Here is a 26,868-nt window from a genome sequence, read left to right as displayed (position 1 = left end):
GTAGCTGGGCATTGCTATATGAACTGAGGTCAAATGTTTTATTTGCTTGTGCTCATGTAATATAGATTGCATTAGCCTCTGCCCACGGCAGTGCCACAAGGGGGCAGTGTTGCACTTTGAACATTCTTTTTATTTTTTATTTTTTTTAAATTCCCATGATATGAAACATGTTTGTTTTTAGAGGCTTGCAGTCTACTCCTGTAGGTAGGACTGGATTCAAAGCAAAGGTACATTTTGGCAGTATTCCTTTTTTTTGTAATCTTGTTGTTTCTGTGTGTGTTGTGCTTATCTCAGATAAAGCAGAAGAGGCCAGCTGTAGCAATGGAGAGAACGCCTCCACCCCTGTCCCTCCCTCCTCACAAGCGAACGATGAGAACAGCAGCAGCAGCAGCATCACCTCCTCCTGCGAACCCCACAACTCAACCACCCCCAAACTAGCAGATGAGGCGGACGTCGCTGACAAGTCCTCCCAGTCTTCAGTCACCAGCCAAGAGGAGACAGGTAGCCCTTCTGGGTTTTTTAAAGCAGATTAATCTGCTCTTACTTCTAAATGAAACATATCTACTTAAGTAGATGCAGTGACTTGTATGTAAGAAATGCAAATGTCATAAATTCAGGGATGGAAATAAGACTCCCTTGCATTGCAATTTGATCCATGTCTAGTTTTACTATGAGTTTAGTAAGACACACCTGAGCTTGTTGCCTATACACTGTGTCTAATCAGGCTCATTTTAAATCCTGGAATGGGGGAAACTGCTAAGCAACAGGCGTCTTATTCCCATCCCTTGAAATTAGTTGTTTTTCCCAGATTGCACAAGCAGGCAGCCCTTTTTTTTGGAAATATTTCTCCTAGACCTATTTACATGCTTGTAAGTTTGAAAGTTACGCAATAAAGAGTTCTGCTTGTGTTGATTATGTAAGTGGGCATGGCTGTGTTTGGAGGAGTGAAGAGTACCGATCGTGATTGGGTTCTCTGCAGGTGATAACAAAGCGGAGAGCAGCGACGGAGCAGCGAGTGGGAAGGGCACGCCCGGCTCCACGCGGATGGTCACGCGGTTACGGAATCCTGACAGCAAGCTGAGTCTGCTCAAGAGCCAGCAAGTCGCTGCCGCAGCTCACGAAGCAAACAAGTACTACAAGGAAGGCAAAGAGGTGAGCCGCAGACCCCTTCAAATAAAAAAAAAGAATTAGGAGATATCTTTAATAACCTTTTGTCACATGACCCATATTCCATGTGCTGCGAGATCATGGCGACCTACATTTCATTCCGATTCCTGCTTTGTCTAGGTCCTGGTGGTGAACTCTCAAGGCGAGGTCTCCCGACTAAGCACCAGGAAGGAAATTGTGATGAAGGGGAACCTCAGCAACTACTTCAAGCTGGGCCAGGAGGGGAAGTACCGGGTCTACCACAACCAGTACAGCACCAACGCCATGGCCCTGAACAAGCACCAGCACCGTGAGGACCACGACAAGCGGCGGCACCTCTCCCACAAGTTCTGCATGACCCCCGCCGGTGACTTCAAGTGGAACGGCTCTGTGCACGGCTCCAAGGTGCTGACCATCTCCACACTGAGGCTGACCATCATACAGCTGGAAAACAACGTGCCGGCACCCTTCCTGCACCCCAACTGGGCTTCACACAGGTGAGGCATGCCAGTCTGTTTTAATATGGCTTACCAAATAGGTTATCATTTCCGCATCTAATACAGCTGATGTGAAATGTAGAAGCCCTATTCTAATCTCGGGGCCCTTTTCGTACAGAGGGTGTGAACGGTAATTTTGCACATCTATATTGTATCTGTCTTTTTAATTATTATTATTATTATTTTTTTTTTTTTTTTTTTTTCCTCCCCGTTAGGACTTGTGTTAAAACGTTATGTATCCGTTTACTGTCTTGAAACATTATCTCCTTTAAAACATTTATCTATTTTATTTTTTTTCCCCTTCAACAGGTCTAACTGGATTAAGGCTGTTCAGATGTGCAGTAAAGCCAGGGAGTTTGCGCTCGCCTTAGCCATCCTAGAGTGTGCCATTAAACCTGTCGTCATGCTGCCTGTGTGGAAGGATGCACTTGGGCACACGAGGCAAGTATAATGTAGGGAGGGCCCACGTACTGTGCCACCATGTGCCAAGTACTGTGCTCGGAGAGGGTACAGCAGGTCAATAGCTAGACTCATTTCACTTGTGACCTGAACCGGATTTCAGCAGTGAGCCAGTGGATTATAATACGCTTTCCCACTCTGCTCATATCAGTAAATCGCACTTTTTTTTTTCCTTTTTAAATAAATGTATTCAGATGTGTGAGCCTACATTTCTTTTAATCTGATGTGAGATTTAATTGCCTCATAAGCACACTAACTGCTGGTTTCACAAACTCTGATTAGCACTAATCTTGGAATACCTATTGTTGGCTTAGATAAGCTAGTCCAGCTGTTTTAATGGGAGGGATAGCGGGATCAAACGACTGCTGTCCAGCAACACGTTGACAAAATCAACATACCAGAAAAAGGTGCAGCTGCTGGTCAAATAAAATCCTTTGCGTGAGGAAATGTTTATTTAGAACCGCTACCTGTTCTGCTGTTTTTAAACCCGACCACATCTTCCCTCTCGAGTCACAAAGCATGCTTGTGTTCTGTACTGAAATTACCTGGCACTGATCAGGGTAGTATTTTGAATCGGTTCACGCTGTACTCTTGAGTACAGGGTGGGGGGGGGCTGCTCAGTAAGTGTTTAGACTTCGCCAAAAACAACACAGGGAGTTGGTACTTTTTTTTTTTTTTTTTTTTGTCGTTGCCAATGATTTACCCCATTTTTCTCCCCAATTTGGAATCGCCAATTGTGTTATTATTAATCCCACCGCTGCAACCCCCGTGCGACTTGGGAAACGGTGGCTGACACACGTGTCCTCTGAAACGTGTCCCTACCAAGCAGTCTTTTTTTGCACTGTGGATCCACAGCGAAGCCATCAGACCTGTAGTGCCGGAGGACAGCACAGATCTGAAGGGCTCCAATGCAGACCCGCAGGCGCCCTATCAGCCACAGGCGTTGCTGGTGCACAGTGAACTGTGGATTGCCCTGCCGACCTAAACCCTCCCTTGGTGGCGCTCAGCCAATTGTGCGCCGCCCATTGGGAACTCCCGGTCACGGTCGGCAATGACATAGCCTGGATTCAAACCTGCGATCTCCAGGCTATAGGATGCATCCTGCACTCCACGCGGAGCGCCTTTACTGGATGCGCCACTCGGGAGCCCTGTGTTGGTACTTCTGATAGAGCCCCGATTTTTGGATCATGTATTTTTATTTATTCAATTTAAGGTTGCACCGCATGACAGCCATAGAGCGGGAGGAGAAAGAAAAAGTGAAAAAGAGGGAGAAGAAGCAAGAGGATGAAGAAACCATGCAGCAGGCCACGTGGGTTAAATACACCATCCCCATTAAGCACCAGGTAAGTGCCATTGTGCTGCTGCTCCCAGAGCTTTTTAATTATTGCTTGTCACATGAGTAAAGCCCCCTGAAAGGCTAGGGGTTGCATTAACAAAATGTTTACCTCTAGCAAGACAGAGCTAAGGTGCAGGATGTCTTAAATGAACCACCTGAGCTGTTTTATTAGGAGCTTTTTTATTTAACATGAATGGTTTCTTTTTAGAAAAAAAATAAATGATGTTCCCTTAGCACACTGGTAAATGCTTTGTGAATTTGGGCCCTAATGGTTCCCTTCATAAGTACTGTAAGTTAGGAACCTTTTTTTTTATATATTCTGAATAATACAGTGTAGATAGAAAATGCAGCCTGTACTAATAAACCCCTGGCTTTTCATTTATTTTACAGCACACTGAACTAAGAATCACCCCAAGCGAGAACGAAATGCACTGTTCAAATTTGCATGTCACAGAGCTGTTTCATTTCCTTTTAATATCGCAGGTGTGGAAGCAGAAGGGGGAGGAGTATCGCGTGACTGGGTACGGCGGGTGGAGCTGGGTTAGTAAAACCCACGTCCAGCGCTTCGTTCCCAGGCTGCCAGGAAACACCAATGTCAATTACAGGAAAGCTCTGGAGGGTAGGTGGGGACCCAGGGAGTGGGGATCTAGATCATTGGACGAGCAACAGCACGTAAAGCTGCTGTGCAGTTTGGATAAGTACCCAGTTTACCGCTGCCATTGCGTTTGGTCACTAAAGAGTGTGATCTGCCCAGGTGTCAAGCTCAGAACTATGTTCATAATGTACAGAATACCTAGACACTGAAGTTACATGTATAATCAATATCAAGTAAAAAGAAGTCTTAAACATTTTGATGTATACAAAAAACATTATACCCCCAAATACTATAAAGCTGCATATTGTATTTCTGTTTATATAATCACGCTTTAGTGTGTTCTCTTAGGTGACATATATATATTTTTTCAAAGTGTTTTTATAAAATATTAAATTCAGTTGATGCCACTTTCTATGGTTTCATTAGTAACATGTTTTTTTTGTTTGTTTGTTATCGTTATTTTCATAAGCAAAAAGCAATAAAGAAGGTGCCGAGTCCCAAAAGCTGGATCTTGATAAAAGGAAAAGCTCATCCAAAGTGAAAACAGAGACCGAAGCTCGTGAGAAAGACCCCAGGTCCTCCAGAGATTCAAAGATTCAGAGCTTACCGGAAAAGGACAAGGACCAAACTGCTCCCAGCGAGTCTTCTGAGGACAAACCTGTAAAGGAGGAGGCTGCTGAGAAGATGGAAGTGGAGACCAGCCCTGCAGAGCCAAGTCCGGAGGAAGAAAAAGGTATCCGTAGGCTTGACTGCTCGTCCTGGTTGTAAAAATATACCTGAGCTGAGTAACTAACTTTAAAAAGTTTCCCTCGTTTAGTCATTGGCATGCTGTTAAACAGCAAGCTGGTAAGTGAAGATATCCATGTTTTGTTGTGTTTTTGTAGAATTGTATTTAGTTTTTCTTGTTCATGTCTTGAAATTTAAAAGTCTTTACATTTTATCCGACACGCCATCTAAAATAACAATTTTATGTCTTGCTTTTTTCCAGGGAAAAATGAAAGCTCAGGTTCTGACGGCGAGAAGACCATGAAGGAGGAGCCGATGGAAGACGACGCAGTGAAAACGGAATCGCTGTCAAAACCTTTCGAGGACGACGTGGTCAATGTCAGCGAGGGCTTTCAGTTAAGGACTGCGTACAGAAAGAAAGTGAAAGCCTCCAAACTGGACAGCCTGCTCGAAAGGAGGGTCAAGCAGTTCACTTTGGAGGAGAAGCAGAGGCTGGAGCGGCTCAAGCAGACGTCTCTGGTGAAACCGACTGGGAAGCACCTAGCGGGTGCCATTGTCCCCCAGTCCACAGTCAGAGTCAAAGCTGAGTACAAAGAAAGCTTGATCGACAAAGCAAAGACTGAGCCCCCAGCTGCAGTGAAAGCTGACAGCGCTCCGACGGAGAAAGACCAGCCTTCAAGTACAGAGAGCAGTCTGGCTACCACTGACTCCTCGCCGGGGGAACAAGAGGTCACGAAGGACGTCCAGGAAGGCAATAAGATGTTTAAAAAAAGCCAGCAGGGCTCTGAAGATCCCACCTCCGTTCAGAAAGAGAATGGGGAAAGCACCACTGATGAGAGCCCTGAATTGGAGTCCACGGAAGAAAATCAGGAACCCAAAAAGACACCAGACGTGACCACTGACATGTTGTCTGAGCCTGTGCTTAAAGATCAATTGACTGAGGCTCAAAGCTCTGAGGAGACTAAAAAACTAGACCCCAAATTAGAATCCAGCAGTGAAGACAAGCGTGTCGATTCTGACTTGACCCCAGCAGGTGCAAAGACTGAAATCCTTAGTGAAGCGGTAGAACGCCCTGATGCAAAAGAGCACAAAGCAACAGTTCCAACAAGTGTCTCGCCATCTGTTGGCAATGACGCTGCGAGTGAAAATCAGGTCCCCACTTCTAAAGCCGAATCTCCCGTGGAAAGCAAGTCTGAGCCGAGCGCATCGGAATTGAATGGCAGCGGTCGGAAAAGTGAAACGCATCGGATGGAAACTCTGGTAGAAAAACTGGATTTGATGGAGCAAAGCATCGACCAGAATCCATTAGACGAGCGACCAAGCAAAGTCGGGGAGGAAAAAAACGATTGTCCCCAAGTCCAGGAGACAGAGAAAAAAGACGAGGCTGAGAACATTTCCGAGCCTGAGAACATTTCCGAGCCCACGGTTAATAAGCGTTCCCTGGAGGAGAACAACAAAGTGTGCCTGGACCAAATGGACACGGAAGACAGCAAAGCAGAGATCAGCCGAGCTGGGGAGGAAGAAGCTAAAGAGCACTGTCCTCACACTCCAGCCCAGGTCAATGGAAAGGATGGGGCTGAAAGTAATTCAACCGCAGACTCCAAACCCCCTGTAAAAGAGCCCTCGAACCTTCCAAATAACATTGAAGGGAAAGTTAACAACCTATCTAAGGCAAGTTCGGACAGTGAAATAAAAAGTTTGTCGCTGAAGGGTCCTGTGAAACCTCTGATGAATGGTGATATGGGCGTGGAGGGAGCTAAAGAGAAGCCTAACAACATAGAGGCTCAGTCTTTGCCATCCAGCCCGTCGGTAGTTGATGGTGAAAGGAAGGTTGCAGTTGTCGATCAGGACTATTTACCCCCGGTCAAAATGGCCAAACTGGGAAACAATATCGAGGAAGATGTCAACTCTGCTGTGTCTACTACTACGCCTACACCAGCGGATGCAAGTCCTGACAGTGCAACCCAACCCAAAGTCAAAGACCAGAGCATAAACGAAGAGGAGCCCATGGAAACGGAAAAGCCAGCGCCCAAGAAAATAATAATCCCCTCCCCGGTTCCTTCGGCAGAGGAATCCAGCCTCAGCAGCGACTTCGCCGACGAGAGCGTTCACCATCCGGAACCAAACAAGGTCGAAACCAACGGGGAGGATGGCGTCAAAACCATCATCACCAAAGTGACCACCACCACCACCACCGTTTCCACAGAGTCGAAGACCGTTCAGATCGCCGAGGTGTCCAGTACGCAGAGCAGCAAGCCCATGATGGTGTCTTCCATGGAGGACTCTGCCGTGTCCACCCTGACCACCATGACGAAGACCACAGTTACCAAAGTGACCTCTCCCGCGCAGGACCGCAGCGTGGTCTCGGTGATGGAGGAGAGCAAGACCACTGTCACGACCACGCTGACGGACTCCGCCACCGGTCCCTTGGGCACTTCCGTCACCACCATGACCGTCAGCAAGGAGTACTCCACGAAAGACAGGGTCAGGCTGATGAAATTCTCGCGGACGAAAAAGACGCGATCTGGGACGGCCCTGCCTTCCTACCGCAAGTTCATCACCAAAAGCAGCAAGAAGAGCATATTTGTTCTGCCCAACGACGACCTGAGAAAGCTGTCCAGGAGAGGGGGGATCCGAGAGGTGCCAGTGTTCAATTACAATGCGAAGCCCGCGCTGGATATCTGGCCCTACCCTTCACCAAGACCAACGTTTGGGATCACGTGGAGGTGAGCCGCCCATTTTTATTGCATTGCTATTAAACACTCAGTTTTGTGCTTTTAATTTAAAAATACTAATTTAGGAAGACATTAGTCAAAAAGTTTGTCATTATCTATTCAATTTCTTTTGGCATTTCTAAAGCCACCAGTTTTATATTGAAGGTGTTTTTTTCGGGTTTTGATTCTGCTAGAGTGTTTTCAATTTTGACTTCAATCTTCAGCATTATGTGCTTGATTTAAATAGGCCTATATATTAGTGAATGGAACATATTGGCCTTTCACCTTACAATTTTAAAATTACTATATAAAATATATTAAAATCATGCTTTCTGATTTTTCTTTATTTAGGTATCGTCTCCAGACAGTGAAATCCCTAGCGGGAGTAAGCCTGATGTTGCGATTGCTGTGGGCTAGCCTGAGGTGGGATGACATGGGAGTGAAGCCTTCATCTACTGCCGGCACCACACGCACAGGTAACGGCAGACAGCGGAAGGTTACGGACGTTTCTGTCCTAGTTTGTACTTTACGTTTTATTCCAAGCCATGCAGTAATTGACGTTGGAGCATTGTTGGTTCCACACATCAGTCAAATATTATATATAAGGGATTATTTTTCAATGTCGTCTTTATTTTTTATTACTAATTCTGCAAGATCATATTCATTGTTTAATTAATTGTTTCCCTGTTCACCCCAACCTCTGCAGAAACTTCAGAAACGGAGATCACGACGACTGAGATAATGAAGCGCAGAGACGTTGGACCCTATGGAATCCGCTCAGAGTACTGCATCAGGAAGATAATCTGTCCGATTGGTGCGCCCGAAACTCCAAAAGGTATCGAGTCTGTCGTGCCATGCAACGTTTCAAATTAGACATTTTAACGCCAGTTGGTCTACATGATGAAAGTAATTGAAGTCCATTAAACCTCGATTCTGGGTTTTTTCTACAGTAACTCCCAGTTGACAGCATTACTGTATAAGTAGACATTTCTGAGTGTAGACATTTCTTTTGAGAAAGCTACTAGCTTTAGTGTTAATCAATCCTAAGATCCTGATTTAAAGACTTTGTCAAACATTCCTCAAATCATTTTACTAGTTTTATTTTAGTGTTTCTGCAATCTTTGTTGATTGATTTGCTTAAAACAGTTCTTTCAAGTACAATCGGATTGCGCTGCTTTAATCTGGCTGTTTTTTCCCCTCCTCTACAGAAACACCCACTCCACAAAGGAAAGGTCTTCGGTCTAGCGCTCTGAGGCCAAAGAAGCCGGAAGCCCCCAAGCAGACGGGCCCAGTCGTGCTGGAGACGTGGGTGGCAGAGGAGGAGCTGGACCTGTGGGAGATCAGGGCGTTTTCAGAAAGGCAAGAGCAACGCTCGTCATTGAATTTATTAAGTCTCTTGGTGTTTGTAAATCTAGCACTGTTAAATTTTTATAGTCCTGGATATCCCTTTTTCTTTAACCCTCACTGATTTTGCATGCACTGTTTGTTATATGCTTGATTTCGACACTGCTGTGACCCCTCTAAGCGTGCGCGTGTGTCTCTGTCGTTGCAGGGTTGAGAAGGAGAAGGCCCAGGCTGCAGAGCAGCAGGCAAAGGTTAGTGAGCAGAAGAAAGACGAGGAGTTCAAGGCCCAAATGGAGGCTCAGCTGAAGCAGCAGAGATTGGCTGCCCAGCAGGTGGGATGATAAAAGCTGCTCCCAGCCTTGCACTAGGGTGAAACCTGTCTAATAATCAAACTGTCCAAACGGGAGTAATACAGGGTCTTTGTATGTATGTAGGGGGTCCCATTTAAAATGCCCTGACTTGCACAGAACTAGACATGTTTAAACAGCTATTGTATATCTACACAACTGTTGAGACCTAGCATTTTGGGGAGTCTTATTGCTGTAACCCAGAATAAATCCCTGTTGGTCACTTTAAATTCACCTTGATGTTTAACCACCTGTGCCTCGCCATCACTCTTGTCTATGTGTAACAAAAAACTCCCATGATGTGCCACATGGATTTTAGATTTTTTTACCTACAGCAGTATGTAGTTGTGGCTGAATTGGGACATTTTAACTGGGACGACCTGCAAAGCACAGTGCAATGCTTAACGTTCAAGCACGGTGTAAGTAATGGGGACTAAATTAAAGGCAAAAACTATATTCGGAGGAAGAAGTTAGCCACTGATAAATGCATGTGCATACTTGGCTCGCTTTATGATTGTGTTTATGGAAGCCAACATGGTCTTAGTAATACAGGTGGAGTTTAAGGCAGGCTTTTGTATTAAGTTTTTTACCTTGTGTTAAAAATTAAAATGTAATTTAATAAAAAAGGCCTTGCTGCTGGTTCCTCGTTTGTTTGCATGAGTAACAGATCATTTTGAGTTGATTATAACTCTCTTCTTCCCCTTCCTGACAGAAGCGTCTGGAGCAGCAGAAGCAGTCCCCAGCCGCAAGCACGGCCTCACCTGTGACCACCACTGGCAGCACCACCAATGCTCTGTCCACCCCCCAGAAAGTAGTGGTAGGCTCCTTGACAAGCCAGGTCACCCCCGGAACCAAAGTGGTACTGGCCACCAAGATGGGCTCGCCTACTGCTGTGACATTCCAGCAGAACAAGAACTTCCATCAGACCTTCGCTTCCTGGGTCAAGCAGGGCCAGACCAGTACAGGTAAGGGTGAGCGACGACTGGACATGTATAGTTTTGGTTTAAAGCAAACTGTAAGTATGCGGAGTGACTCAAGTATAGTTTGACTGTCGCACAGCTTCATCTTAATGCAGTTTTGACTGTCCTTGCGTTCACATTAAAATAACTTCAGTGGGAGTTTTTAAGAGAGTCATGTTGTGGAGCTTAGTAAATCATATAGGGTTTATTCGTTGGCCAGCCCTGTATTAAATTATTGCTTTTCAGTCTGAAGTTCCCACTTGACTCTTGCTTGTAATGAGGTTGTGAATGGCATGAAGGAACAGCTGTCTGTGCCCAGGTTGTCAAAGAGCAGAGTTGTATTGACTGCGATGTGTGTTTTACCAGCCACCAGTACGGTTGCTACGGTAGCAACAAGTGTAGCCACGGCAGGGCAGACGTTCCAGATCACGGGCAGTTCGATGTCGATGTCGGGCAAAGTGATTACTGCCAAACTGCCCCTCCCGGCCAACAGCAAAATCGTCACCGTCAATGTGCCAACAACACAAGGAGGTACGGTTCCACGGAAACCTGTGCATGATGGGGTGCTTCCCGACTGTACTGCTGTTGTGGCACCACACCTACTAATTAACAATCGCAATAAAACACCCTTTTAATCTGTAGAGATCCTCATTCTTGAACAAAACACCTAAAACACTGTGCGCAAAAAAAAAAAAAGGTTAACTTCACATTGGGTCAAAAAAATAAAAAATCCTAGCTAGAATTTAAAAATGTGTGTGTGTGTGTGTGTGTGTGTGTATATAAAGTTATGTAGTTTTGTAAGTAAAGGAGCAGTATTCCAAACAAGCGGACATGAACGGTGTGTTTTTCCAACACGTGTTTTTTTTTTTTTTTAACTTTTGTTTGTTTTGGAAATAATTAAGGAAATGAAAATGAAAACAAGTTTGTGCCGGGAGGGACTGGCTGCCAACACAGGTAGCCCGCTGTACGCGTTTTCTAATTTTAAATTTTTCAAAGTAGCGCTGCTCTCTGAAGTCGTGCCAGCTATGCAGTACCTACCAGGAATTATTCGTTAATCCTTTCCTCATGAGCATCACTTATAACGATGCGACGCAGTAATGGGAAAGTTTTGACTGAAGCGTTGACCGCAGCCACAGCTGGCATTACCTGCTTCTGAACAGTTTACCCTTGTTGCAGCTCCGCGTCCTGAGCTGAAATGCCACTTAGCATCCATGCAGTTCTGGCTAAGATGCTGTAACAGTAGTTGCATTGAAGAGTATGATGGTAACATGCCTCTGAAAGCAGTGTGTTCACCTGGGTTCTGTGTTTTTTGTTTGTTTGTTTCTAGGTGTAGTTCAGGTCCAGCAGAAAGTCCTGGGTATCATTCCATCCAGCACTGCGGCCAGCCAGCAAACCTTCACGTCATTCCAACCCCGGACAGCCACTGTAACCATCCGGCCCAATACCCCTGGCACTGTTGCAGGCACGGCCGGCACACAGCAGGTAGTTCACTTGCTGTCCTTGTGTAAGCTTCCAGAGGCATTGCAGCTTTTCGGGTTCATGCCAGGTGGTAAATTTGCCCCAGTTTTAAATTAAAATCCGTTCTTTGTGAAGATTGGGGAAGCTATTCCACTCTATTTTATTGTAATGGCTTGGACATCAGGACTCCCACCGTTGCTCCTATTGAATATACAGTGCAGGCGGTGGGATCTTCAGTGTACACAAAGTACTGATGCTGGGGCATTACAGGGATGGAAATATGACTCCTATTGCATAGCAGTGTCACCCATTCCACATTTTAATACAAGCTTGATTACCCCAGTGTTTAGGTGACAAGCTCAGGTGTGTCTTGTTAAACTCATAGTAAAACCAGGAATGGATCAAACTGCCGTGCAATGGCTTATATCCAACCCTGCATTTGTTGTGTTTTGGTTGGGGGGGGGGGGGGGGGTGATATAATATTTACTGCTTTATCTGCTGGCTTTAAACTACTTGAGCTTTAAACTACTTTATCTGCTAGCTTTAAACTACTTTTTTTTGTTTTGTTTTGTTTTGTTTTCTTGTCTTGCTTGTTTCTGTGTTGTCAGCCCAGTGTTAGCCTGATGTCACTTTTTAGATGTGCTCTTTTGTTATTTTATTTATTTATTTTAAACGCAGGTGATAACGGGAGGAGCACAGATCCGTCCCGGGATGACTGTTATTCGGACCCCCCTCCAGCAGACCACCTCCCTCGGCAAGACCATCATCCGAACCCCGCTGATGGTACAACAAGGTATTCTCCCAGCCAGTAGGTGCAACTCGGTTTATATCTCCCAGCGCGTGACTGCATGACCACCTCCATTTCAACACGCCCGCTGACATGTCTCATGCATGCTGCAAACAGAGAGCCAGCAACTCCTTTCCTGGTAGACAGAAGGCTTAGATGTACTAAGCTTTTGGTCCAGTGCAGTTTACTCCTCACCTATTGAACACCACAGACAGTTAAACTTTTGCATATTTTACTAATACTTGGTTTGTGTGAGATTTTTAGAAAAATCTAAATTCATGTCCATGGTGTGTTGTTACATACACCACGTTAGGTGGTCCAAGATTATTGTTAATCGGGGTCTGCAAAGCCAGATGCTGTTTGCTGTCCTTTATGACAGGAATTGTGAACGTGTATCTCTGGGCACCCCTAATGATCCAATCTGTTCGACCCCCCACCCCCCTCAGGTCAGACGCAGCAGGTTGTAACGCAGATCATCCGCGGGCAGCCGGTGTCCACTGCCATCCACACGAGCCCAGCGCACAGGATGGTGACGACCTCCGCCCAGCACCCCGCAGCCAGCCCCCAGACCCAGCCTGCCACTCCCCAGGGGCCGGGGCCACGGCCACAACAGGGCCAGGTAAAGCTAACTCTGGCACAGCTCACCCAGCTGACACAGGGACAGGTGAGTGGGGATGTGAGTTCACTCCGCGTGGGGGGGGGTACGAAATCTATTAACTTCCCTGTCAGCTTAAACAATATTATTATTATTATTATTATTATTATTATTATTATTATTATTATTATTATTATTATTATTATTGTTGTCATTATTATTATCATCATCATCATCATCAATGTATTCTGTATTTTCTTGATTTATGATTTTCATGATTTTAAATTATTGTTATCCACCAATGTGAAAATTAAAAATACCTGTTTAAAAAAATATATAAATATATATACACACACACACTGCTGTGCAAGGGTATTGGACATGTTGCATTTTTGTACTCTGATGCATTATGAGCATCAACAATTTACTCAAAGCCTCCACTAGTGTTTTCTACTATTATAACAACCTTGACTTGCATAAAGAAGGAAAAACATTGAGTGAAATAGCTCCCATCACTCGATTTCCAAGGTGTGGTATCCGAAGCATAATCAACAAGTGCAGAGAAACATCTTCTGTAATCGACAAACCCAGGCCTGGAAGACCCAAAAAGCTATCCAACAACGATGAGCAATACTTAAAAATAATATCCTTAAGGAATAGAAAGAGGACAAGCGTTGAATTGACAACAGAACTGGCAGAAGGCACAGGTGTCGTTGTCCATCCATCAACAGTACGAAGGTCACTCTTGAAATCAGGACTTAAAGGATGTGTTGCAGTAAGAATACCTCTGTTAAAAAAGGGGAACAAGACTAAAAGGCAAAACTATGTGCAAGAGCACAGACATTGGACTATGGAACAATTTGGACTGTTGATGGATGGACAACGACACCTGTGCCTTCTGCCAGTTCTGTTGTCAATTCAATGCTTGTCGTCTTTCTATTCCTTAAGGATATTATTTTTAAGTATTGCTCATCCTTGTTAGACAGCTTTTTGGGTGTTCCAGTCCTGGGTTTGTCAATTACAGAAGATGTTTCTCTGCACTTGTTGATTATGCTTCGGATACACAGCTTGAAAATCGAGTGATGGGAGCTATTTCACACAATGTTTTTCCTTCTTTATGCAAGTCAAGGTTGTTATAATAGTAGAAAACACTAGTGGAGGCTTTGAGTAAATTGTTGATGCTCATAATGCATCAGAGTAGAAAAATGCAACATGTCTAAGACTTTTGCAGAGCGGTGTGTGTGTATATATGTATATATGCGTGTGTGTGTGTATATATATAATATATAATTTTGTACAAAAGCTATATAACAGTATTGTAATTCAACAGTGGTCTTATGATTTGAAGTATATAAGAAATTCTCTCTCTGCTGTGTCTTCTGAAATCCTCTGTTGCCCTCTTTGGCATTTTTGCCTTATACTGAACTCTATAGAAAGACAGTAATATATGTTTGCCATATTTTGTGCATGGCTTTACTGGGGTGTACTGGCTGGTAGTGCACTGTGAATATACATACAGGTGTCGCTGTAATTAATGCGGACTGTTGTGACGTGGAAATTAAACCTCCTTTAAAACTGCCTTTATTTCAGAGTGGAAGTCAAGGGCTGACGGTGGTGATCCAGGGCCAGGGTCAGACGACTGGGCAGCTGCAGGTGATCCCTCAGGGGGTGACTGTGATCCCGGGACCTGGGCAGCAGCTCATGCAGGCTGCGATGCCCAACGGCCAGGTCCAGCGCTTTCTCTTCACCCCAATGCCACCACCACCCATCTCCACTGGAAACGCTGCCGTTACCGCGGTCACGGCTACCTCCACCACGCCTTCTGTGCCAGGTAAACTGCCTCGAGAGCTTGAGAGACAAGCTGGTAACCCACATCTGAGCTTTCAGGATGCGGGTCTACAGATAGGATGCCCTGCAGATGGGTAGACATTGAAGCGCAGGGGGTATTAAGCCTGATACAAACTGTATATGTTCCAATTCTCTGTCAAATTAAATTTCTCAATGTCAAACGTATTAGACACCGGGCAGCAAAGGGTTAAGCATTTGTCAAAAGTACCGTACTTGCCTTGCATACGATGCAATTCCAAAGATAACCACAGCACTGTTTGTTTTATGTTTAATTGTATATCTTATAACAATACAACCTCTGGGCTCAGAATAATTAGTCATTCTAAATATGGAATTATTATTATTATTATTATTATTTTTACTACTTTTGTCATATGAAGCTGTTTAATTCTTTAGAATAATTAAATATATATTTATTCATCTATCTCTTTGGATTTTATGGAACAGCTCCCACAGAGCACAAAGTGGCTCAGAACCAACCCCAACTGCAGACGCAGACGCAGACACAAGCACAAGCGCAGGTTCAGGCCCAGTATCAAGTCCAAAGTCATCCTGCCATGTCTCAAGCACAGACCCCGGCGCAGCCAGCCCAGCAAGCAGCCGCCCCTGTCCAGGCCTCCACCTTCTCCACCCCCGGCACGCCTGCCCAGCCTCAGTCCCAAAGCCAGGTCCCCACCCGAACTCAGGCACAGACCCCGTTGCAGCCCCAGGCTCCCCTGCAAGCCCACGCCACCCTCGTCTCCCAGACTCCGTCCCTGGTGAAGGCCGTGACGGCCGCGCAGACTCTGAACCAGGTGACGGTGAAGTCTCCCGGCCGGGCCCAGCTGCAGCTCCACCAGCCCCAGCTCATCACCGTGCCTCACCAGCTGCAGCAGCAGGTGCAGGTGCTCTCCCAAATCCAGTCCCACATGGCTGCCCAGATACAGGCCCAGCAAGTAGGAGGAGGGGGCGTGCTGCCCCAGCAGATCAAGCTGCAGCTGCCCATCCAGATCCAGCAGGGGGCGCCGGTGCAGCCCCATCAGATCCAGAACGTGGTGACCATCCAGACGGCCAGCGTGCAGGAGCAGCTGCAGAGGATCCAGCAGCTCCGGGAGCAGCAGCAGAGGAAGAAGCAGCAGCAGCAGGAGGCCAAGAGGGAGCAGAGCCTGCAGGCAGCCAACCAGAGCGACATCATCCAGAAACAAGTGAGTCGCAGAGCTGTGCTGTGGGCATTGCAATGAAGTGTGTAAAACAAGCCTATGCGTTTTAAATGTTATTCAAGTGAGTCTCAGAGCTGTGCTGTGGGCATTGCAATGAAGTGTGTAAAACAAGCCTATGCGTTTTAAATGTTATTCAAGTGAGTCTCAGAGCTGTGCTGTGGGCATTGCAATGAAGTGTGTAAAACAAGCCTATGCGTTTTAAATGTTATTCAAGTGAGTCGCAGAGCTGTGCTGTGGGCATTGCCATGAAGCATGTAAAAAGCCTACACGTTTTAAACGTTATTCAAGTGTTTTAAATTAGAATGTCTTATGAGGGTCTTGCATAGATTTATTGTCGACCCCATGTAGTGTCGACATTTTATAGCATCCTAGATTAATTTGCAACCCAAATACAAAGTATACACACTAAATCAAGTCTACTTTTTTCCAAAGAAAATCTACATGATGGTTTTAAAATGATTTTGTGCATTTTAGATGAAAAACGTATTGGTAAGGAACGTGGTGGTGTTTCTTTTACTGCTCCTTCCTGGGGACCTCAACACCACTTTGAAACTTTGTACAGGAGCCCCCCTCCAGCTGTAATACCCAGTCTTATTTGTACAGGAGCCCCCCTCCAGCTGTAATACCCAGTCTTATTTGTACAGGAGCCCCCCTCCAGCTGTAATACCCAGTCTTATTTGTACAGCAGGCCCCCTCCAGCTGTAATACCCAGTCTTATTTGTACAGCAGCCCCCTCCAGCTGTAATACCCAGTCTTATTTGTACAGCAGCCCCCTCCAGCTGTAATACCCAGTCTTATTTGTACAGCAGCCCCCCTCCAGCTGTAATACCCAGTCTTATTTGTACAGCAGCCCCCTCCAGCTGTAATACCCAGTCTTATTTGTACAGCATGCCCCCTCCAGCTGTAATACCCAGTCTTATTTGTACAGCAGGCCCCCTCCAGCTGTAATACCCAGTCTTATTTGTACAGCAGGCCCCCTCCAGCTGTAATACCCAGTCTTATTTGTACAGCAGCCCCCCTCCAGCTGTAATACCCAGTCTTATTTGTACAGCATGCCCCCTCCAGCTGTAATACCCAGTCTTATTTGTACAGCAGGCCCCCTCCAGCTGTAATACCCAGTCTTATTTGTACAGGAGCCCCCTCCAGCTGTAATACCCAGTCTTATTTGTACAGCATGCCCCCTCCAGCTGTAATACCCAGTCTTATTTGTACAGCATGCCCCCTCCAGCTGTAATACCCAGTCTTATTTGTACAGCATGCCCCCTCCAGCTGTAATACCCAGTCTTATTTGTACAGCATGCCCCCTCCAGCTGTAATACCCAGTCTTATTTGTACAGCAGCCCCCTCCAGCTGTAATACCCAGTCTTATTTGTACAGCAGCCCCCTCCAGCTGTAATACCCAGTCTTATTTGTACAGCAGCCCCCTCCAGCTGTAATGCCCAGTCTTATTTGTACAGCAGCCCCCTCCAGCTGTAATACCCAGTCTTATTTGTACAGGAGCCCCCCTCCAGCTGTAATACCCAGTCTTATTTGTACAGCAGGCCCCCTCCAGCTGTAATACCCAGTCTTATTTGTACAGCAGCCCCCTCCAGCTGTAATACCCAGTCTTATTTGTACAGCAGGCCCCCTCCAGCTGTAATACCCAGTCTTATTTGTACAGCAGGCCCCCTCCAGCTGTAATACCCAGTCTTATTTGTACAGCAGCCCCCTCCAGCTGTAATACCCAGTCTTATTTGTACAGGAGCCCCCCTCCAGCTGTAATACCCAGTCTTATTTGTACAGCAGGCCCCCTCCAGCTGTAATACCCAGTCTTATTTGTACAGCAGCCCCCTCCAGCTGTAATACCCAGTCTTATTTGTACAGCAGGCCCCCTCCAGCTGTAATACCCAGTCTTATTTGTACAGGAGCCCCCCTCCAGCTGTAATACCCAGTCTTATTTGCTGGAGTTGCTGTCGATCACCGATCCTGTGATTGAAATGCTGGAGGCAGGTGCTCTCCATTGTACTGGGCAATATGACTGACTTGCAGAAAACTAGCAGTTTTGTAGCGATCTCATTAGGTTGGATCACTATTTTGGTTTTTTGATTTTCGTTTTACCTTTCAGTAACACAGTTTGAATGCATTAAACATATATAAATATGTTCCTTAAAGTCTTTGAACCTGATGTGACACTTTTTATTCTGTGCATTTATTTATTTATTTATTGATTGTTTTTTTCCTGTGACCTCCCAGTTGCTACAGTGAGGGGTAGATACAGGGTGTGTACCCACCAGTATTACAGGCTCAGTGAACTTTAAACCTGTTGTCTCCCATGTGTTGAAGGTGGTGATGAAGCAGAACGCTGTCATAGAGCACCTGAAGCAGAAAAAGACGCTGTCGCCGACAGAAAGAGAAGAGAACCAGAGGTACAAAAGATTAGACTGAGTGGAGGAAAGTCCTGCAAGTGTAAAACGACAACATGAGACCCAAGCTGGCACTGCAGCCATAGCAACCTAACCAAGCAGACCATAGAAAAAACAAGCAATCGCCCAAAGCCAAACCAGCGAACGGCCGTTATTGAGTGATGCTGCATCTTATCTGTTGCACAAGTGTGCCACAAGAAGTTAGTCTTGCACTACTTGTGCTTCAGAATTATAATCATCATTATTACAGTAATGCCTGATCATTCCCTTGTTAGTCTTGAACTTCACCTGCCTTAATTTATAATCTGTATTATAGCAATGCTGCATGTGATAGTTGCTTTTTTTTTTTTTGCAGGAGGTATGATTGCAAAAACCACTGTGACCATTTTTTTCTCCTCCCCTCCCTTTTCTAGGATGATCGTGTGTAACCAGGTAATGAAGTTCATCTTGGACAAAATCGACAAGGACGAGAAACAGGCGGTGAAGAAGAGGAAGCGGGAGGAGTCTGTGGAACAGAAGCGCAGCAAGCAGAACGCCACCAAGCTGTCAGCCCTGCTGTTCAAACACAAAGAGCAGCTCAAAGCAGAGATCCTGAAGAAGAGGGCTCTGCTCGACAAGGAGCTGCAGCTGGAAGTGCAGGTGTGTGTGTGTGCTCTGCAGATGCTCTGTCTGAAGATTCCACATTTTAACCTCTGTGAGCAAATGGAATGCCAGTGCTTTGGTATGTCGGATGGAATGCCAGTATAGACAGTGCTGTGTGCTGGTCCGAGAGCACACAGGAATGAAGATCACGTGTACCTAGAGATCTGACTGACTTGCAGGAATGTGTGTGGTGTGTTTTTTTTTTAGCTCCAAATCTGAATAATTTCTTGCATAATTTGTGTAGTCTGTTGTTCGGATTGCAGTAGAGTCTGTGTCTAATTATTTAAAGTAAAATATGTGCAGTCCATTAACACTGCTTGCAGTACAGTTTAGAGATATTCAGCCATGCGCTTTATTAAATGTTATAAATCCTGTGTAGAATCTTTCTGAAAAAATTCTGAAGATGATCTTTCTGTTTGTTAAACTGGAAATACGAGCGCTCTGTTTCTGTTGATCTGTCCAGGACGAGCTGAAGAAGGACCTGAGCAAGCTGAAGAAGGAGAAGGCGCATGTTGCCGTGTCTCAGGCAGCAGCAGCAGCAGCAGCAGCGACGGCCGCGGGCCAGGCGGTCGTTCTCACGGCCGCCATGTCCTCCCCGAGCTCCGCACAGAAACGGAAACGGGACGAGGAGAAGGACCCGCCCAGCGGCATCGCCTCCCCCGCCAAGCCCAAGAAGAAGAAAATGATCTCTACTACCTCAAAGGATGCGAAGAAGGACACCAGTCTGTACTGTGTGTGCAAAACACCGTACGACGAATCCAAGTGAGTCGGGGCGTCTCGGACAAGTGCCTTTCCAGGGGGCGCAGTTCAGGGTGGGGGGCTTAGGAAATCTTACATGTATTCTAAACAAGCTTAATAGGTGTGACCTTTTTTTTTTTTTTTTTAAATAACGTGCCTGTCTAGCTGTGGAATGGCAGCAGTGCTTTGAATTAATTATTACAATGAACAATTTAGGGATTGGTTACTTGTATTTTTTTTTATTAGAAATCTAAAAGTTGCCATCCCATTCGGAGACCTGAGGAAATCCGTGTGATCAGCACTTTGCATATCTCTGCTTTGACTGTGTGTGTGCGTTTTTGCAGGTTCTACATCGGCTGCGATCTTTGTACAAACTGGTACCACGGGGAGTGTGTTGGCATCACAGAGAAGGAGGCAAAGAAGATGGACGACTACATCTGCAACGAGTGCAAACGGGCACAGGAGGGCAGCAGCGAGGAGCTGTATTGTATCTGCCGGACGCCGTACGATGAGGCTCAGTAAGTGCTGATACGGGGGGCGTGTTTGTGTTTTTAGATTTAAATCTGCAATCTTGAATTATGCATAGGAAGCCGCTGATAAGAACTATATCAGTCTGATAGAAATCCAAGTCAATGCCCAACTTCTTACGTCCTGAAACGTAAAAAAAAAAAAAAGTGCGCTGTGTTCAATTCTAGCCCAATTTTGCATGGGCTGTGTCCTGTTGTCAAACCAGTAGTTTTAAGTTTAAATCTTCAGTCTTAAATTTTGTGTAACAAGTCACTGATGAGGACAATACTGCTATTATACAAGTCAAACGTAAATGCCCAACTTAACGACTGAAAAGTACAAAAATAATTGTTGGATGTGTTTGGGTTCTGTCCCAGGTTCTACATTGGCTGTGACCGCTGTCAGAACTGGTACCACGGGCGCTGCGTGGGTATCGTGCAGAGCGAGGCCACGCTCATCGACGAGTACGTCTGTCCGCAGTGCCAGTCCACGGAGGACGCCATGACCGTACTGACCCCGCTCACAGATAAGGATTACGAAGGGTTAAGAAGAGTTCTGCGTTCCTTACAGGTGAGAAGAGGTGCCCAAGGGCAGGCTCTTTTAACAGCGCATTTTACCTGTTTCATTTTAAAACGCCTCCTATATACATTTATTTAGATCACACATTACTGTGTTTTTGTACTTTTTCTGTTTCCTAACTGCTTTTGTTTTCCATGAACAGGCTCACAAAATGGCATGGCCGTTTTTAGAACCTGTAGACCCCAACGATGCACCAGATTATTATGGCTTAATAAAGGAACCAATGGGTAAGCATGGGAAAAACTCTGGGTTGGTCAGCTTGTCCAGCTTCCAAATTAGCCGAGACCAATGTATATGTATATTTTAGATTCATTGAAATATTTTGGCCTGCTAAAATACATTGGTGCATGTAGTAAACAGTGCAGCTTGGATTGGCAGGCTGGTACCAGGTTTGTTGGTGAAACACTGCTTTTGAATTATCAGTTATTAGATCATTATCAAGGAAAGGGCACACCCTTAGACATAGGAATCTACAATCGCATCAACAGGTCATCATTTGGTTGACAAAGTGGAGCAGATCAGCTAAATCACTGAATTAGTTCAAAATGGGTAGATGGACTCTCAGGTGTTGATTTGCAACAGGTGGTCATTCGGGGGGAAGAGAGGAGAGGGAGGGTATCGCTGGGAAGCTGCTGGACAGTGACATCACTCTTCACAGAACACTAAGCAGGACTCGATCTTGCATTTGTCTTTTTCCCGTGACGGAGAGGGAGTCCATTTGTTCAGGGCCAGTAAACCAGATCAGGCTGCCCCTCTTGCAGGGATTGCACAATAAACAGGCAAGCTGCCAAGCAATGGCTCAGCGGCTGGAAAACAAAGGGAGTCTTGTTTGTATTTTATACTGGATTGCCGGTGGGGATGTGTGAGGATGAAATAAATGAGTATAAACAAAACATTTTTAATGTGTAAAGGTGATAATGTATCTTCTCTTCTCTGTTTTTTACTTTTGTCATTTTAGACCTGGCCACAATGGAGGAGAAGATACAGAAACGTTACTACAACAAGCTAACGGAGTTTGTGGCAGACATGACCAAAATCTTCGACAACTGCCGTTACTACAACCCCAGCGACTCGCCGTTTTATCAGTGTGCCGAGGTTCTCGAATCATTCTTTGTACAGAAACTTAAATCTTTCAAAGCAAGCAGGTAAGGAAACAGGCTTTGATACCGGAGAACTTGAAACACTCCCAGCTTAGCCTTACTAAGTTAATGTTTTTGGTTTTTTTTGTAACACTTTTATTGTAGAAATTTAAATTAAAATCCTCTCTAGAATGGTGTGGGGGCGTGTTACAGTAAATTCATGCATAAATGTCTGGTTTTCAGATGTAGCACGGCACATTCTCTTTCAAGAATCACCTGTAAGTGATATTGATACATTATAGAGAAATACACATGTTCCGCTAACAGCATCGTGATGTTTTAAAAGAATGAAGTTCCACATGTGACGTTACAGGTTGCAGTACTTAGGAGAACCTGCTGGCTCTCTCCTTACCCTTGCATCCCATCTGAGAAAGTGAGACACTGTGCTGGCTTCTGGCTTCAGTTCATATTTGTTGCCTGCTTCCACGTTGCTGTACTTTGCACTTTGCTTAACACTGGCCAGGCTGTAACCCTTGTAACTTGCAGGTCCGAGATTTAAAGAGCATTCCGGCTGTTGAAATGTAAACCCGCGAAGGAGTTTCTACTTTGTGCAGCGGCTTGATTCTGTGCGTCTGCATTCTCACCAAGTCAAAAAAAAAAAAAAAAAAAAAAAATCATCTTTTTAAAGGACAAAAAGATGATTGAACACCTTGAGTAATTCTTCTCTGATTGCAGTTCTGTTCTTATGCTTGGTTATCACAGTTCATGAAATTCATATTTTATAGTAGCATGACATTCTTTAAGAATTGTGTATAGACACCCAATTCCAGGAGAAGCAGCCAGTTGCTTATTGAGTCGTCTTCAGTCACTGGGTCTCCTAGGAAACGTATGATTTAAGAGACCCCCCCCCCCCCCCCCCCACCCCACATGCTTAAGTAACATTTCATTCACGAGTCGATGTGTGAGACGAGTACAGTGAGCTGGCACTGCATTCAGAGTAAGATTTACTCAAGGAAACAACTGGGCTTTCAGTCCTCTGTGTTGATACGAAGCCCACCTCCTGCTCAGAGGCTTGTTCATTTTCTAACACAAAAGCACCTGTGTCGTCCTCATGGCCATTGTTTCATAACACGTTTGTATGTTCATTCTGTGCAGCATGCATGTATTTATGCCATCCATTTCTTTCTTTTTCTTGCAGATTGTGATGTCATAAGTCTGACCTAATAGCTGGAATCTGATCTGGATGCTGGGGTCACACTATCACTCTAGTTCTTTTAGTTCTGTGTTTTTTTTTTTTGTTTTTTTGTATCATGGAATTTGCTGTTCCCTACAGCGTAAATTTTTGCATTATGAAATGTTATTTAAATCACTTTTAACAATAAAGAAAAGACTTAAAACCCAAACTCCAAACTCCAAAGATGCCTCAAGTGGCAATCACTTTTACGGCAGCCATGTTGACAACAAAATAATAAGTTTCAATAATATTGGTTCCCAAAAAAAAAATCAAGGGAGGAAAATTTGTTTTTCTGTGACTGAAATAAGATGTTTTTTTTGTTTTTTTTAACCCCATAAAATAGAAATTAATGTACAAAAGGTTATCCTGCCTAAATGTAGGCAGGATAACGTTTTGTACATTAATTTCTATTTTAAATGTAATGTTTAATGAATCATGGCATACGGAATAGCCTGACTTCTGGTTTGTTTTTTACCATGGGATTCTTTTGTGTAAAGGTACATTACATCTCGATGTACATGCAAGAAGCCTGCCGTACATTCAGCATGCAGTACAAATTAAATAAAGATGCCAAGAGGCATTTGTGCAAATCATGAAGTATTTTTCTGAAGGGTGGTTTACTTTACAACCTTGACTTAGTAGTAACTTGTGGGTTTGTTTTTTTTTTCCCCTAAAAAAGCAAATAGGCACTGATGACGATGATGCAGAGTTATGAATCCTTTTGTAAAGGAGTATTTTGTGATTGAAAAAAAGTTTTATAAGAAAGCAGCTTAGTTCCAGCTTTTAACTGGTCCTTTTTTAATTTTATTTTTCATTTTTTTGCTCGCAGTACTGTTTGTTCATCATTATTAGAGAATTCACAGTACAAAAAAAATGCTATTGTAGCATTTTAGTACTTAACCCATTCCATTGCCTGTGTTAATACTTTTTGAAAAGTTATTTTAAAAAAAATTTCAATTGTAAAAGCCAAGCGCTTAAATAAATATTTTATTAAAAGAAAAGAAAAAAATCAATCCAACATGGCTGCTTTTTTCTCTGATTGGTTAACCCCCCCCCCCCCCCCACCCACACACACACACCCTGGCATCCTGGTTTTGTTTTGTTTTTGTAAGTTATGGAAAATAATAATAAAGGGTACTCAACTGTTCCCTTTTTCCATATTCTATAGGTCTCATAACAACAAACTACAGTCTACAGCTTCTTAGAATACAGAACTCTATGCCCTAAATCACAAAGCGCAGGCTTCTGGTTCTGTGAGAACTCTTGCCCATTCGGAACCAGGCTTCTCCTCTCATTCGGGTCTCCCCGGAGGACCCGCCCTGTAAACCAGCGTATTTTCCTGTCAGTCACAGATCAGGAACTGGATTGGATTGGATCGCACCGGCCAGCTTTGGCTGCAGCATGAAGGAGGGAGATGAGTAGAAATGTCCCCTGCAGTCGCTGTCTCTGACGGAGGAGAGTGCAAACCTGGGGATAGCTTTCTGTCAGCGAGGCACGGTCTTGTGTTTTTGTTTTTTCTTCCCAAGTCAAAGTGGTCGTAAAGAAAGATCTGCAGCAAATAAGCTGGTGGTTATCATGCCAAAAAAAGAAAATAATCTAAGAACTGTGTGTACCGTTTAGTGAAAAATACATTTTTATATTCAACCCTGTTTGTCAACTAATCGTATTGCACTCCCAGTTTCAGCTGTTTTTCATGCTCCCTGTATGTAAAGGTTAAGATTCCCCCTTCGCTCCCCTCCTCTCTAGACCTTTTCTTTTTTCGAAAGGGACTGCAATGTGGGAATCCACAAGGGCTTCACAGCTAACAATCCAGCACAGAACAACGGTGGAGTTGATCAGATTGTTGCCCTTGTCAGTGGCACCAAAACAAAATAACAGAAGTATACAAATCACCCTGCAGTGACGAGGGACTGAAAATGAAAAAAGCTGAAAAGCATTGTGTATTTGAAGGTGTCTCTGTTTGTAAAACTTTGTCAGATTTTTTTTTTAATATTATTATTATTATTTTGTATTGCAGCTCAAGCAGTGATGTATATGAAACATAATAAATGGAGAATAACGTTCTCTTCCACACTGATAGAGGCGACGCCAAATGTTATTGATCTATAAAGACCTGTTCGGTATTCCTTCTGTCTTTTCCAAACAAAATATTACAAAAAAGCTGCAGTTTGGAAACGGTACAAGGAATGGGTAAAGGGCCTGTTAAACCGTAATGTGAGTTTATCATTTCAGCTCCTTATGCGAGCTGTCGCTGGTTCTCGAGAACACTGGTTGACGGTTTGAATAGTTGTGATTCAAAACAAGCGCTTCATACAGGTGCATTTCCAAAAAGGGTGGCTGCAGATCACATGTTTAAACTCCACGCAGTGGGTTAATATGGGCAGCGATTCGGGACAGTGCTGCTCGGTTTCCTCTCCCTTGACAACAGGGTTTTAAAAAGCAAATGTGTAATCTGTCATCTGAGGATTTCCGAGAGCATGTTGGAAGGGGGAGGATGCCTTTCACTAGTTTTTAGTTGTGTGTATGTGTGTTGTTTTTTGTTTGTTTGTTTTTTAATGAAAAGCATCAGATTTTGTGCTCTCTGCAGTAATTTAAGCTGAAAATGTAGTAAGTTGCATTTTCTGAGCTGTCTGCGAAGGCAAAGAAAACAGATTATTTTTCCTGCAGTCCTTCTGTTGTCTGCTTTGTACAAAAGAACACGGAACCGTGAGATTCCATTTGCTTGTAAAAAACCTAGAATATTTTCATAGAGCTTCTACTTATAAACCTGTAAGATTGGTTGCCATCAGGAATTCATTTTAATGTGATGATCTAAACCAAGTTAACTGGTTCCTACCTGTAACATAAATTAATTTGGCAGACCTTTTCATGTCACCTGTTTGACTTTATTTTATATTAATTAGAAGGAAGATAACTTTATATATATATATATATATATATATATATATATATATATATATATATATATATATATATAAATAACTTTTAAATCAAGTTTGCATTTAGGTGAAATTGTCGAGTAACATCAAGTAACAAAAAGTAACATCCTGAATATTGTTCAGGGGAAACATATGAACTCTTACAGGAGTTGTGGGGGAGGGGAATACTGCACATTTCAAAGTATTTCTGGATTTATTCATTGATATGATATTTTATTCATTTTGAGTAATGAATAATTAAAAAAAAAAAAAATCCTCCCAGTAGGCAGTAATAATAGTAATCCTTTCTTCTGTACAGCTAGGACATTTCATCCCAGATCAGTCATGTTTTTTACATCAAAATGGAGTGCAATCTCTAGTCCTAAATGTTTTTTTTTTATTTTCTAAATATTGTCATAACCTTAAAAAATAAAGTTTTGGCAAAAGTGAGATAATGTTAGGTAAACTTTTGACGTGCAGTTTTTTTTATTATTTATTTCTTTTATTTTTTTGTGTGTTTTGGTCCCCAATTATACAGACAAACAGATTTTCAAAAGAGTGCACCCAGTTGATTTCAATAGAACACGCTTTGACACAGACAAGCCTATAACAGTATGCCTACCCTTGGCTTTCTGTAGCCTTTAACCAGTGTGATGTTTAAAATGAGACATTGTATTTCCCAGGACAGAAAGGACCAGGGTCCATATATAAGATGGACATTTTACCAAAAATGAAAACTGTACACCTATAATCGAATTA

The 26,868-nt window shown here is 44.0% G+C and overlaps 1 protein-coding gene across 11 annotated transcripts in view; it reads left to right on the top strand.

Annotated features, from left to right (window-relative positions):
* Nucleotides 1–26,098, top strand: part of LOC117424631 (nucleosome-remodeling factor subunit BPTF-like) — a 37,941-nt gene extending 11,843 nt beyond the window's left edge. For 3 of the 11 annotated variants that reach the window (XM_058992258.1, XM_058992256.1, XM_058992255.1), the window contains exons 6-32: nucleotides 295–501; nucleotides 980–1,152; nucleotides 1,288–1,643; nucleotides 1,953–2,084; nucleotides 3,316–3,445; nucleotides 3,922–4,057; nucleotides 4,503–4,766; nucleotides 5,022–7,485; nucleotides 7,825–7,949; nucleotides 8,180–8,308; nucleotides 8,682–8,832; nucleotides 9,026–9,149; nucleotides 9,877–10,129; nucleotides 10,490–10,654; nucleotides 11,451–11,605; nucleotides 12,260–12,389; nucleotides 12,815–13,032; nucleotides 14,554–14,794; nucleotides 15,259–15,995; nucleotides 18,333–18,415; nucleotides 18,826–19,051; nucleotides 19,518–19,816; nucleotides 20,137–20,310; nucleotides 20,677–20,869; nucleotides 21,021–21,105; nucleotides 21,837–22,023; nucleotides 24,360–26,098. In XM_058992258.1, the coding sequence (XP_058848241.1) occupies nucleotides 295–501; nucleotides 980–1,152; nucleotides 1,288–1,643; nucleotides 1,953–2,084; nucleotides 3,316–3,445; nucleotides 3,922–4,057; nucleotides 4,503–4,766; nucleotides 5,022–7,485; nucleotides 7,825–7,949; nucleotides 8,180–8,308; nucleotides 8,682–8,832; nucleotides 9,026–9,149; nucleotides 9,877–10,129; nucleotides 10,490–10,654; nucleotides 11,451–11,605; nucleotides 12,260–12,389; nucleotides 12,815–13,032; nucleotides 14,554–14,794; nucleotides 15,259–15,995; nucleotides 18,333–18,415; nucleotides 18,826–19,051; nucleotides 19,518–19,816; nucleotides 20,137–20,310; nucleotides 20,677–20,869; nucleotides 21,021–21,105; nucleotides 21,837–22,023; nucleotides 24,360–24,396 (7,574 nt within the window). In that variant the 3' untranslated portion in view covers nucleotides 24,397–26,098. Of the gene's footprint in view, nucleotides 1–294; nucleotides 502–979; nucleotides 1,153–1,287; nucleotides 1,644–1,952; nucleotides 2,085–3,315; nucleotides 3,446–3,921; nucleotides 4,058–4,502; nucleotides 4,767–5,021; nucleotides 7,486–7,824; nucleotides 7,950–8,179; nucleotides 8,309–8,681; nucleotides 8,833–9,025; nucleotides 9,150–9,876; nucleotides 10,130–10,489; nucleotides 10,655–11,450; nucleotides 11,606–12,259; nucleotides 12,390–12,814; nucleotides 13,033–14,553; nucleotides 14,795–15,258; nucleotides 15,996–18,332; nucleotides 18,416–18,825; nucleotides 19,052–19,517; nucleotides 19,817–20,136; nucleotides 20,311–20,676; nucleotides 20,870–21,020; nucleotides 21,106–21,836; nucleotides 22,024–23,155; nucleotides 24,201–24,359 lie in introns of those variants that run through there. The other 8 variants (XM_058992264.1, XM_058992261.1, XM_058992257.1 and 5 more) reach the window with 8 other exon arrangements.
* Nucleotides 26,099–26,868: the final 770 nt, after the last annotated feature.

This window comes from Acipenser ruthenus, chromosome 19 (genome assembly GCF_902713425.1).
Source record: "Acipenser ruthenus chromosome 19, fAciRut3.2 maternal haplotype, whole genome shotgun sequence".
In the NCBI taxonomy this organism is placed as follows: domain Eukaryota; kingdom Metazoa; phylum Chordata; class Actinopteri; order Acipenseriformes; family Acipenseridae; genus Acipenser; species Acipenser ruthenus.
The sequence above is the reverse complement of the archived record's forward strand: the minus strand, read 5'-3'. Positions and strand labels throughout refer to the sequence as shown.